Raw genomic sequence first — 11,841 nt, 5'->3', positions numbered from 1 at the left:
CTGTGAGCTAGCATGTGCTTGGGAGTCTCCATACCTTCTTCATCTTCGGAGAGTAGATGCATGTGGATAGCTCCATTCATGTTTGTCATTAGGCAGCATCTAAGCAGAAGTTCTTAGTGTTGTATAATACCAAATTGTTGAACTTAGACACTTAGGAAGGTGATGTTCTCAAAGCTATAATAGATGCATTAATAGAATAGTTTCCACCTGAGTGCCTACCAGAAAGAACTAAAAGGTATGTGGCTGTTTTCTGGCAGCTGAGTCATTAGGGCCAATAATTTAATTTTTCCATGGAGTATGATCTCACCATGCAGTCAGAACTCATAATGCATTCATGCTATTTTATAGTGCTACAATGGGATAGTGATGCTAAAAACATGCATTTATTTTGTCATTGTGAACCATATGCATAATATTACCTATAGAAATATTTTTCCAGTTGTATTCACTTATGCTAACACACTGTGATTTTAATGCTACTTTCACAATACAGAGGAGAAAATTAAACAACAAAAGACAACTCCCACTGTGAAATCAGGTAAGAATAAGTCCTTCTCTCCTGATTTATAGAGGGGTGTGGGGAGTGTTAAACACTATTCAGCACTCATCTAATACAGTATATTTTTATTGCAATAATTTTTTACAGTATTTTGAAATATGTAACTGATAACACTTTCTTAGAGCAAAACTAGCAGAGTGGCAGTTGCAGATACCATTTTAGGAATAATCTTTCCAATGATGAAGACAGGTCAAGGACTTTCAGCCCCTGAGCTGCTTGTTCCAGCCTCTTTGCCAGAGCTGGGCTAATGAAATGGGGTACAGCTGTAAATCAGATCTCTGAAATGATCTCAAATATGAAGATGAATCTTCAGTTGAATTAGGAACTTGGATCAGCCTTAAACTGGCTATTTCAGGAGGAAAATGGTTTTGGAAGCAAAGTCTAAATCTTTGAGGCTTTTCTACGATTTAGACTGTGTAAGTTTTGTATTGTAATGCTGGCAGAAAAAGAAAAATCAAGTAATATTGACTGTTATAGCAGCTGTGAAGAGTCAGCCAAGGAATTAGAGTATTCTCATCATCATTAGCAGTCGACACAAAGCTGTTTTGAAGGATTTTTCATAACCTCTTGATTTCTACTCGGGGTAGCCTTGATCCAAACATAAAATGAAAGATTGTCAAATCTTGGACAATGACGTCAACAATGGATTTTCATTTGATATGGTGATGATTTCTGTTCTTGTTTTGTATATGTCTTTTCTTCTTTGCAGTAGCAGAACAGATATTGTACAGAGTATTATGGTTCTATCTCTAATGCTGTACATCCGTAAAATTTGTGGGCTTATAGTGCTACCTATAAAACCTATAATGATAGTCTATCCTTTTACTATGAAATTATGTTTTAGAGTACTCTGATTATCCAATAAAAATACTGGTTTGATAGTTTATATCTGATTATAAACTGCTGTAGATTTTTCAAAGCCATATAAATTATGTTTCTTTTAATACTTTTTCAAGTGTTTTTAATGTTTTCTTTTAATTACTGACAAATACTTCAATATATTTCTAACCTGAATAGTTAATAAGTTAGCAATTACTGATAGGTAAACAAGTTTCAAGAAGGAAGAAATTACATTTTTGAATTTACAGGATTTTCATATCTTAATTCCCAATTTTGTTTTTATGGTCAGCTAACTTTCTCTCTTAGCTTGTGACCAAAAATTAAAAAGTTCAAGTGTTTGGAAACAAAACTGAGAGAAATATCATGACTTTATTTTTTGGAAGATGTGTTCAAGTCATGTGATTACTGTGTCTTTTTCCTATTTGTTGGAACCAAACTGAAATTACAACATTTCAGTTTGACCAACTTAACATAAGTTAGTACAGAAATAATTGTCAGTTTTCAGATCAATACCTGTTGAGCTTGAAACAGGCAACTTCAAACAGTAGGAAAGTCATCCCTTCTTTCTTTAATAAATATTTTATAATTACATGAGTTAACCCCTGGAGATGGTTAGTACTCCTCTGACTATGTAGACTTGATGTGCTCTTGATCTTGCAAATCTGATGAATCTTAATTAAAATTTCCAGTCATCTGTTGACTAATCTGAAGCTACTTCTGATTTATGCCATGACACAGGGAGAAATAATCCTGGAATGCATAAATATGCTACAGTGCTAAATGACAGGATAATGCATTATCAGCAGGAGGTGATAACTAGTGGGAGCTGCAAAGATCTAAACATGTTGCCCTACCTTAACTTTATCAGTTTAATGCTGTGCATCTTTACACAAGTAGGGGAAGCTAAGAACAAGTAAGAACTCACTACTATAAAATATTTGAATGTTTAAAAAGAAAGGCAAAAGAAAAGAGTATTTTCTCTTTGTATCTAAATACTACAGTTCAACTTTTTTTGTCTTCTGTAGTCCAGGCAAAGCCAGCAAGCATGTGATTCCTACCTTGATCAGAAAAATTCCTGTAAAATAGCTGGATATGTGGGTTTTTGTTTGTTTGTTTGTTTTCTTTTACATAAAGAAACCCTCCCTTGGCAATTTCTAGTTTTGCTAAAATTATAATGCCTTTATCACCATGCCTTCCTTTTTTTTCATTTAAAATATTGTCTTGTCATTGCTATTTAAAAGTCAATTTGACATAATCAATTGCTTCAGTACAGGAGTCAACTTGTTCTAATCACAATTCTCAAGAATAAAAATTAATACAGGATTTACAAGTTTCTAAAAAATTGCTGTTAACAAATATTTTCATTGAATTAGTGCACCTGCTCATTTAAAAAAAAAAAAAAAGATAAACTATTTTAATATAGTTGCATCCTGAATTCTTCTCAGTCAAAAAGTGCTCAAGAAAGAGTCCATATCTTAACTTATCACACAGCCTGCTTGTTGTTTTATTATGTCTTTCATACCTTTAGAATCCAAAGTAAACTTCAAAAAAAAAAAAAAATTACTTCCTTAAACAATTTCATAATCAAAAAAAGTCCAGATATGGGAAATACATCACTCTACGCTGACACTGGTTTTCATTCACATCTCATAAAACTGTTTCCCATTTGAAATTCCCTATCATGTGTTCCTCTTGGTATTTCTTGACAAGTATCTTCACCTGAAATCACAGTTACTAGGAGTTCAATTATTCATCCAAGTAGCAGAAAGGCATATGGATCTTTTTCAGAGGCCATTCACATTTTCAACACTTTCCACTTTGCAGCCCACTTTAGCGTCCTCATTGCTCAAAAGGAAACTGATGCACAGTCCTCTAGGTGTGGAAAACATCACCTGGAAACAAGGCCAGCAAAGCTGTCCATTGATTCCTCAGCCCTGAGATGCATTGTGACCCCAGTTTGCATTGCAGAGCTGCTACTATGCTATGAGATCTATGGGGTGGGGTTTTCTCAAAGTAATATTAATTATAATTTTTTCCAGTAATAATTATGAAATAGAAGAGGGGGAAGGGGTGAAGATGAGACGCATTTATCACAGCTAAATATAATTTATTCATCTGGATAGCACATGTTCAGGAATTTGGGAATTCAGCTCAAGCATATCTGAATCAACAGCATAAAGGCTGAGAAAATAGCTGCTGAGTTTGCTCTATGCTCTTCTTTGAAATAATAAAAATGGAAAGTAGATACAAATTACATTTCAAAATTGAGAGGAGACCCTGTTAACTGACTTCTTCCTTAAGATACATGCATAACTCTTAGTGGAATTATAGTTACATGTGTTGAGCTATGTACACTACTAATGAATTTTGTTATTTTGTGACAGATCCTTGAGTGGATAATTTGTAAATAACCACCCATGTGTTTGTGTTTTTTTCAAAATAACAGCATGAAACGAGAGAAAATGAATGCTTAATCCTGAAAAATATACATGCAATCCTTCTTAGTTAAAACAAAAAAAAATCAGAAACAACACAAAAACCCCAACCAATCAGAAAAAAACCCACCAAAACATCCATACAAAATGTAACTTAGAAACATAATAGTGATTTTATTATGCTGTTTCTTTCATCTAGAGCATGAAGCAGTCAGACAACAAAAAGATGTTCCACGAACAAAACCAGGTAAGGACATTTTATGTATTCATTACTTTTGAAAATGCTATTTAAAGAAATAGAGAAATACAACTGTATATGACAAATGTCAAAGTCATGGCTCTGTGACCTATTTTGCTGTATAGAAAGGCCTTGACATGCCATACCGTAACTAAGATAGCACAGTGCTCATTTACAATGTGGGCTGTCATTTTAAGATATAGACATATGTATATATCAAAGGTCAAATTTCTGCTTTTGTAATTCTGTTGATGACAAAGGCATATGCCAGCAAGCAATTTGAACCATTTTCTGAAATTGCTTACTTTAAATGGCTTCATTTTGCTAATTATTTGTGGGTATCTGCCATTTATTTGGACTTCACAGTCTTCCTGTATGAGTTAACTTGCCAGGATGAGGAACAGTTTAATTTTTATCCATAGCAGATAGTTTATTCAGATCATGATCTGGCACTATCCATCATCTGTGGTAAATGTCTCTGCATAACATAGCTCATGCACAGCCTCACTTGTACAAGACAGAGCGAAATTGCTGGTGGGTTAGGAAGAGCATTGTTCAGTTTCTCTGTGTAGCAGTCATAGTGGGTTTAAGAAATGTCTGCTCCATGTTTCTCCATGGAAGGAAATAAGTGAAGAATTAAAATTCTTATTTTCATTATTATTCATCTTTAGCAAAACAATTATCATCTCTAGATGAGAACATCCTTATTACTATTATTCATTATTAGATTGTTATTAATTACTGTGATATTATTAAAAATTGTTTTGATACGCAGGAGTCATATAGAACAAATAAAGCCATTCTCTGCTATAACAATACTATGCTGAACCTGACTGGTCTGACCACTTTTCTTTCCTCTTTTTACTTCCCAGTCAAACCGAAAACCACTGCAAGTATGTGACATATCTTGTTTCTTACAGAGTATAAACCTTCTTTTCAGATGCATGTTGTCTCAGTTTGCATTTTTGTAATTTTGTCATGTTAGGTAATGTTTCTTGCTTATACTACAGATACTCTTGTACTGTGCCTGCTTACTAGCAGCTTAACACGACAAAACTAAGTACATTTATACTGTAATATTTGGAAGCTACAACATTCAAACTACTTTTGCACTTTTTAGTTCTTATAAAATAAATTACATTGGTAGCAAAATTGATGTTCTGGTGATTTTAGATGAATTTAAATGCATGATTTATCTTTATGCAAATATATTGTTTATTGAAAATGGCATGTAGCATAACTGAATTAGACAGCCTTTTCCTTACTTCTTTTACCATTTTGAAATTACTTATACCATTAATTCACTAAGCACGTTGTTGGACTTGTTTCAATACAATATTGTTTTCCTACTTTAATAAAAATCCTAAATTAAATTAAAGAAGAGAAAGGAATATTTCAAATTTAGATGAGTTTTAAGGAGGATTCAAGGGGAAGTTCTCATATTACAAATACTTCCAGTGAAGTCATTGCATAATGTTGTTTTTAAAGTCACTAAGACTTTTGTATGGATAAAAACTGGGATCTGTTCTTACTGTGGCAAGTCATTACACATTACATACTGCAAATCATGGTCAGACAAGAATCAGAAGGACAGTGCTTACACTGCATGCTTTGAATTGTGAAAATATTGAGGTATGGACCTTCACAGATGGATTAGTTGTAGCTTTTTTAGCACAGGATCTATCTTTTCTTTTTTTGTACTGTGCCCGGCACATCAAGACCAAACCAAGTGTTATTCTGCAAAGTAATCTGTGAAGTGTATCCGAACCCAAGACCAAGCCTTATGAGGCACTGATCTCTTCCTGGTCGGGGTCAGAAGCTGACAACAGGGCAAGGAAAACTGATTCCATTAAACTTCCTAAATCAGTCACCTATATTAGCTGCCTAAAGTTAGAGAAGATAAATACCTGCTCTTAAACACCTGTAGGAAGACACAGTACTATTTTGAACCCCATCTCCAAAGAGAAAGTGTGAATACAAAACATCTGAAATGTACCATACCAACACTGAAGGATTTCCTGTAATACTGCATTGCAGTTTTTGCGTTATCATTGCAAAATTATTACTTCCTCTGAAGCTATTCATGGGTTCATTTCCAGTTTTGGCAGTATTTTAAGAAAAATTCCTCTTTTTGATTCCACTATTCAGGTTTGTTCAGTCTTGTTTTCACTGGATCTGTTCACTGACATTTAATGTCTTCTGCATTGTTTTATCTGAGAGACCCAGTGATGGCACTCACTACTGTGAGAGAACCATCAGAGATTTAAGTGACTAATTCCTCACGCTTTCTTCACTGAGGGTCTCTTTAACCCAAAATCACTGTCTACAATGCTTTTTTATCAAGAGAGATACTACATTACCCTGGCATATTGTGAATATAAGGAATAGCCGAGATATTTTTCCTTGACCTTTGCAGAGGGCTGTTTAAACCACATTCTTGAGCTTATATCTAGCTGCTTGAAATGATTATAAAGGTTAACAGTGCCTTTAGAAAAAGAAAAAGAATTAAAACCAGTAACAAGTAGACCTGTAGTCATACACAAAAGTGATTCTCTATACATTGCCTATTTTGACTTAACCATCCTTGAATAGATCTAGTTTAGGATTTTAAACCCCAGAGCTATCTCTTTTAAAATTATTTTCTCCACTTACAGAAGTACACTTATTTGGATCACTGCCCTTTTTATTTCTAGGGCTCTATATAGTTTTGCTTCACCTATTTCTTAGCCAGGTGTACTGTATACTTGCCATAACATGAACATAGCTATCACGTAATTCACTATGAAATATAGTATTGGACATAAAATACTCACTGATTTTGCAGTTCAGGTCTAGTAGGAATGTACTAGATTCATACATTTCATACATTTATGTACTAAATTCATACATTTATCCTGGGCTGAATTTATTCCCACACTGTATCCTGTGCAGTCTTACTGTAAAGCAAACGGGATTTAAAATAGTAGAGAGATTGGATCATTAGGTGAATGACACATATAGACAGAAAGACAAGGCTGAGTGCCCAAATTAACAATACATACAATTTTTATAGCAGTAGCCTCCTGTCATGGTCTAACCAGGCAGGCAGCTAAACACCAGCCACTCACTAAATTTTAAAAGCAATTGACAAACTATCTTATTTTTCATTATTTCTGTTTTTCTCATGTACAAGAGGTTTTGACGGCCATTGATCCTATATCAAACCTAAAGCGTAACGAAACAGAGTTTACTCCCTACATATTGACTAAAGACTCACAAATTGTGAGACATTACCTTGAACAGAAGACAAAGCTGAAGGCAAATCTTACACATGCAAGAATACCAAACTGCAGTTTGAAATCAAGGAGATGAACATGCAGGCTGGATATTTTAAGAGAAAAAATAAGAATTGGCCAAACTATATTCCCGTTTAGTTCTATAATGAAAGTCCCATGATAGGGGTAGTATGTTTCTCAAGGTCCCCAGAGCAAGTGGAACTTTGTTGATGCACTGAGAAGTCAAACTGACTACCCTTGAGGTTAAAAGTGTTCCAGGACCTCACTGTCTAAGGGAATCAGTCATTAATCCTAAATTAGGATACATGCAGATAACTGGGCCCATCCAGATCCCTCAGAAAGATAATCCCTCAATTAAGGAGTCAGAGCATGAAACCTCTTCCCAGATTTAGTACCTCAGACAAATCTTATTTTTTTCTTCCATGGGTCACAGTGCAGTACTATATCAGTTTTCACAATGCAGTACCATATCAGCTTTCAGCAGCTACGAGCATGATCATAAGCAAAAAAGTAAACATTAAAAGGATTTTAGAATGTTAGCATTTAATAGCAGCAAAACTGGCCTTTACTGAATGCCCGTGGTGCCTAAGGATTGAGCACTAACATTTATGGGTCTCCTCACGAACTAAGACTTGAATGAAAGATTCCTGGGATATGTTAGTGAAAATTATGTTTAATTGCTCAGTCTTCCTCTTGAAAAAGCATTGACTGAGACACTTTCACCTTGGTGTAGGGTGTAGAGCCTCATGTTCACTGAAGCCAAAACTCAACAGGAGGAAAATACAGAGATAATTCAATCAAAAGATACAGTAAAATGTTTTGTGAGCTTATTCTCTTTGTCCAGCTCCAGGTTCAGGGAACAAAGGCTTTGCTTAGATAGTGAGGTTATTCTTCTTAAATGGTATTTTAAAATAAAACTGGGACTAATGAAGTAGTGATGGGTAAAAAATTCTTGGATTCAAAATCTAGATTTAATTCATTGCTTTGATTTAAAAAGAGCCATGATGGTTTACACAAGAGAATTTCTATTCCATTGAATCGACAAATTTCCATTCATTATTATGGGTATTAAAATAGCACAAGAATATATGCTTCTCTTGTGCTAGGTGCTGCAGAAAGATGTAGTCAAAATCTTTCCAGCTCCCGAGAGATTTTACTCTTAAAAGGCAAGGTAAACTACTAAAGTGGGAGAAACACACAGGGGTGAATGCCAGCTATTCAAGGTCAGTGACAGTTTTTCCTTGGAATGTGTGGATGATAAGAAAGGTAACATTTAAACTGAATAAATTTTTTTGAAAATAGCATAGCCATCTGTAACCTTGAAGGCACATTTAGAAATAAGTCTATTTAAATATTTGTTTGCTGGAAGGCTTTGATTGGCACAGTGTTTGCATTTGCAGTAACCATTGCAAGTTTGATTGTAGTACTTCAAAGATTAAGACTGGTAACTTTCAGTGTGAAACTACTTACACACCCATTGTTAAGGCACATTTCTTTGTAAATAATTATTCTGAGAAAAGTTGCAGATGAAAGAGAACATCTATATAAATTATTGCTTGCCCCGAAAAAAACATGGTACTCAACCTCTTATTCTTTTCCTTCCCTGACATCTTCCTCTTCATCACTGATCATTTTCCCGAAGAGCCAACAGCTGAAATCCCAACAGCAGGTAAATATTACATTTCTCTGCTATGCCTTATAGAAAGAATTAATGACCAAACCAGTGTTGATTAATGCATACTGCTCATCAACAACAAACAATGATAATGTAAAGCAGCATGGGTGAACTGACAGCATTGCTGCTACGCAGTTCTCTGCCATGGACTGATTTGATTGGCTGATCACGTGATTTTCACTGTTTATCTTCTGCAGCACATCTTGGTGAGCTAGACACAGGTGATCCTCACTGAGCAAGCTAGTGTTAATCAGATAACATATGCACCAGAAGACATGGAAGAAAGCATTATCACAACTGGTTGGATGATGCAAAGTGCAAATGAACAAACAATTTGAAGGCAGCCTGCTACTTTTCTGCTGTAGTCAAGAGGGAATACTGAAATGGACTCAGATGCCTGAAGCAATACACTTTATTTAATTTCAGTCTGCCCTTTTGAATGGAATCAAAGACCAAATGTGTTTGCAGGCTGGGGAGAAGGATGCTGAAAAGAAAAAAAAGCGCATGCTCTAAGTGAATGGACAGTTGGGGAAAAAAATCCTTAAATAAAATAAATTACAGTCTGTTGCTGTAGGACTTCTGAATGGTCACATTTGGCAGTTTTAAAGGTCCATCTAGCTCCATATCCTGGGGTGTTCTGTTTGTTTAATTTTTTCAGATGATTGAGATTGCTCTGGGAAAGGGAGTAAGAAACAAGCAATAGGTAGAGGGATCCTTCCCCAGTGCATTTTGGCAACAGATAATTAGGGAAACCTGGCAGTAGTTAGGGAATTACAGAATTCAAGTGCCTTAAGTCTTTATCAGGATTTTCTAAACTACTCTGCAACCAGCAATATTCAAACAATTTCCAACAGCTCTACGTAAAGCCCAGAACTGCTGTTGCCACTAAGGGTAGCAGCCACTGTTATAGTATTAGAGACATTGTATACGTGCCATGAGACACATTTACCACTGTAATTCTTCCAGGGAAATTACAAGGGAGAGAATCTTTGTGCAATATATTTATTGTAAGAGCCCTGTATTTCTGATGCCTGTCACGTAATTTTATTTCCTTGCAAATCTCTCTAGTTGCAAAAAAACCAAAACCAAAGACGACTAAGGAAAAAGAAGGTAGGAATTTACTCTGTGTGTGCATATATATGTAGAAAATAACAATAAAAATAACACGAGATTGCAAATTTGCATGTATTGTTGTTTGAAACAACCCCTAAAATATCTGCATTAATTTTCAAAGAATATTACTAGACAATTCTAGGTAATAATCTATTCAGCAGTCAGCTTACCAAACTTAAACTGTGCTACTTTTTCCTTGCTAGAAAAACCAACTGAGAAGAAACAGATGAAAAATGAAAAAACCAAAGGTAATAAAGGCATAAGTATCTTTGTAAACAGCGATAAAAATGCAAACATTAGGTTTTGGGGGTTTTTATGGGGTTGGAAAAAGGAGCTTTGTTAGTCTTTCTACATATGTCCAAGTAAACCAAAATGATAATATTGTACATAAATCTCCGGTAATTGAATGCCTGGTGGCTCCTTTGCATAGGAGTATCAAGGATTACATCAGCACATCCAATCTGGCTGCAGCGGTGCCCTGCCCGTGACCCTCCCTGGCTGGCACAGAATTATCCTCTCTGCAGGGTTCTCCAGCACTGCAGCCGCAGGATTAGCAGCCCCCACTGTGTCTGATGTTATGCTCCCTACTGAGGTAGTGCAAAGTTCGTCTCCATAGCCTGTGTGATACCAGCTTCATACTGTAGAATAACTACACTGATAAGAAACATTTTTTTATACATTAGACAGACTTCATGATCACCTATATTCTGGCTACCCTGTTAGACACAGCACTAGCTTGTTTTTTTTTCCCCACAGTAATATACAAATGGAGAAATGGTTTCTGCTATACCACTAAAGATAATTAATAGTAATAAATTACACTATTTTATTAAGGAAGTGATTGAAGACATAAATATCTTCCCTACATTGGTTAAATACAGTGACTTACATATAAAATTGAAGTCCTGACCCTCAAAGGATAACAGTTAGTTGTACTGGTGCAAGTCCCCTAAACTAATATCTAGAAGCAGCTTGCTTTCATGGTTTCACTGGACATAAAATTTCTATGTTTAAATAATTTATTAGGAGAGTCACGCTTAAAAGAAATCTGGTTTATAGAAATTCCTATCTGAGATTTGATTCCAAGAAACCAACATACTTCTGACTGAAATTAATTTCAGTATTTTGACCTGAAAATGGAGATTAATTTATTATCAACATTTTGTCCTTTAGGTACCCCGCCAGCAAAAGAAGCTCCACGACATCAAAATCTGACATCAGGTACATGATTTTCCTTTATTATAAAGGAACTTCCTTTCAGGAAGGCTGTGGTTTATTGTTTATTTTTGTTCGGTTTGTTAGTTTTTTGTTTGTTTGTTTGTTTGTTTTCTGTAAGGGAGATCACATTTGCAATCTTTTCTCTTTTCGAATTCAGGTCTAAGGTACAAAATGTGAGGCAAGCCAGGCAAATCAAATCAATAAATATTGTTCCTGTGAGGAATAAATTGCTGAAACCGTGTCGCTTTACCACCTTCCTAAACTTTTAAAAATATATTCAGCTGATTACTTTATTAAGCAAGTGGTCTGTAATTAATTTGGCACGCAGTGTTTAAAACAAGTGTATTGTCCTCATAGAAAATCTCTTCTGTAACATAACTACATAGGGAGAAACGTATTCAATTTCTTTTCTTTCACGTTAATAAATATAGTCTTCCATCATGCTCTGTCGCAGTCCCCCTCTGGCAAAAAAGCTGAATAAAGGTAGG

General features: G+C 35.1%; 1 protein-coding gene and 1 long non-coding RNA gene across 2 annotated transcripts in view; both read left to right on the top strand.

Annotated features, from left to right (window-relative positions):
* The window catches only part of LOC114070648, a 14,499-nt gene extending 5,483 nt beyond the window's left edge, over window positions 1–9,016 (top strand). The window contains exons 3-6 of the long non-coding RNA XR_003573950.1: window positions 494–538; window positions 4,034–4,081; window positions 4,945–4,965; window positions 8,990–9,016. This is a non-coding gene — a long non-coding RNA (uncharacterized LOC114070648). The remainder of the gene's footprint in view (window positions 1–493; window positions 539–4,033; window positions 4,082–4,944; window positions 4,966–8,989) is intronic.
* A 1,304-nt stretch (window positions 9,017–10,320) lies between these two features.
* The window catches only part of LOC114070647, a gene marked incomplete at its 3' end in the record, with an annotated part of 21,020 nt that continues 19,499 nt past the window's right edge, over window positions 10,321–11,841 (top strand). The window contains exons 1-2 of the mRNA XM_027908176.1: window positions 10,321–10,383; window positions 11,309–11,356. Coding sequence (XP_027763977.1) covers window positions 10,362–10,383; window positions 11,309–11,356 — 70 coding nt within the window. The remainder of the gene's footprint in view (window positions 10,384–11,308; window positions 11,357–11,841) is intronic.

This window comes from Empidonax traillii, unplaced genomic scaffold (genome assembly GCF_003031625.1).
Source record: "Empidonax traillii isolate 1590-97213 ecotype Southwest subspecies unplaced genomic scaffold, ASM303162v1 scaffold1643:size83958, whole genome shotgun sequence".
Lineage (NCBI taxonomy): Eukaryota > Metazoa > Chordata > Aves > Passeriformes > Tyrannidae > Empidonax > Empidonax traillii.
Note: the sequence above shows the minus strand (reverse complement) of the source record. Positions and strands in the feature narration are given on the sequence as shown.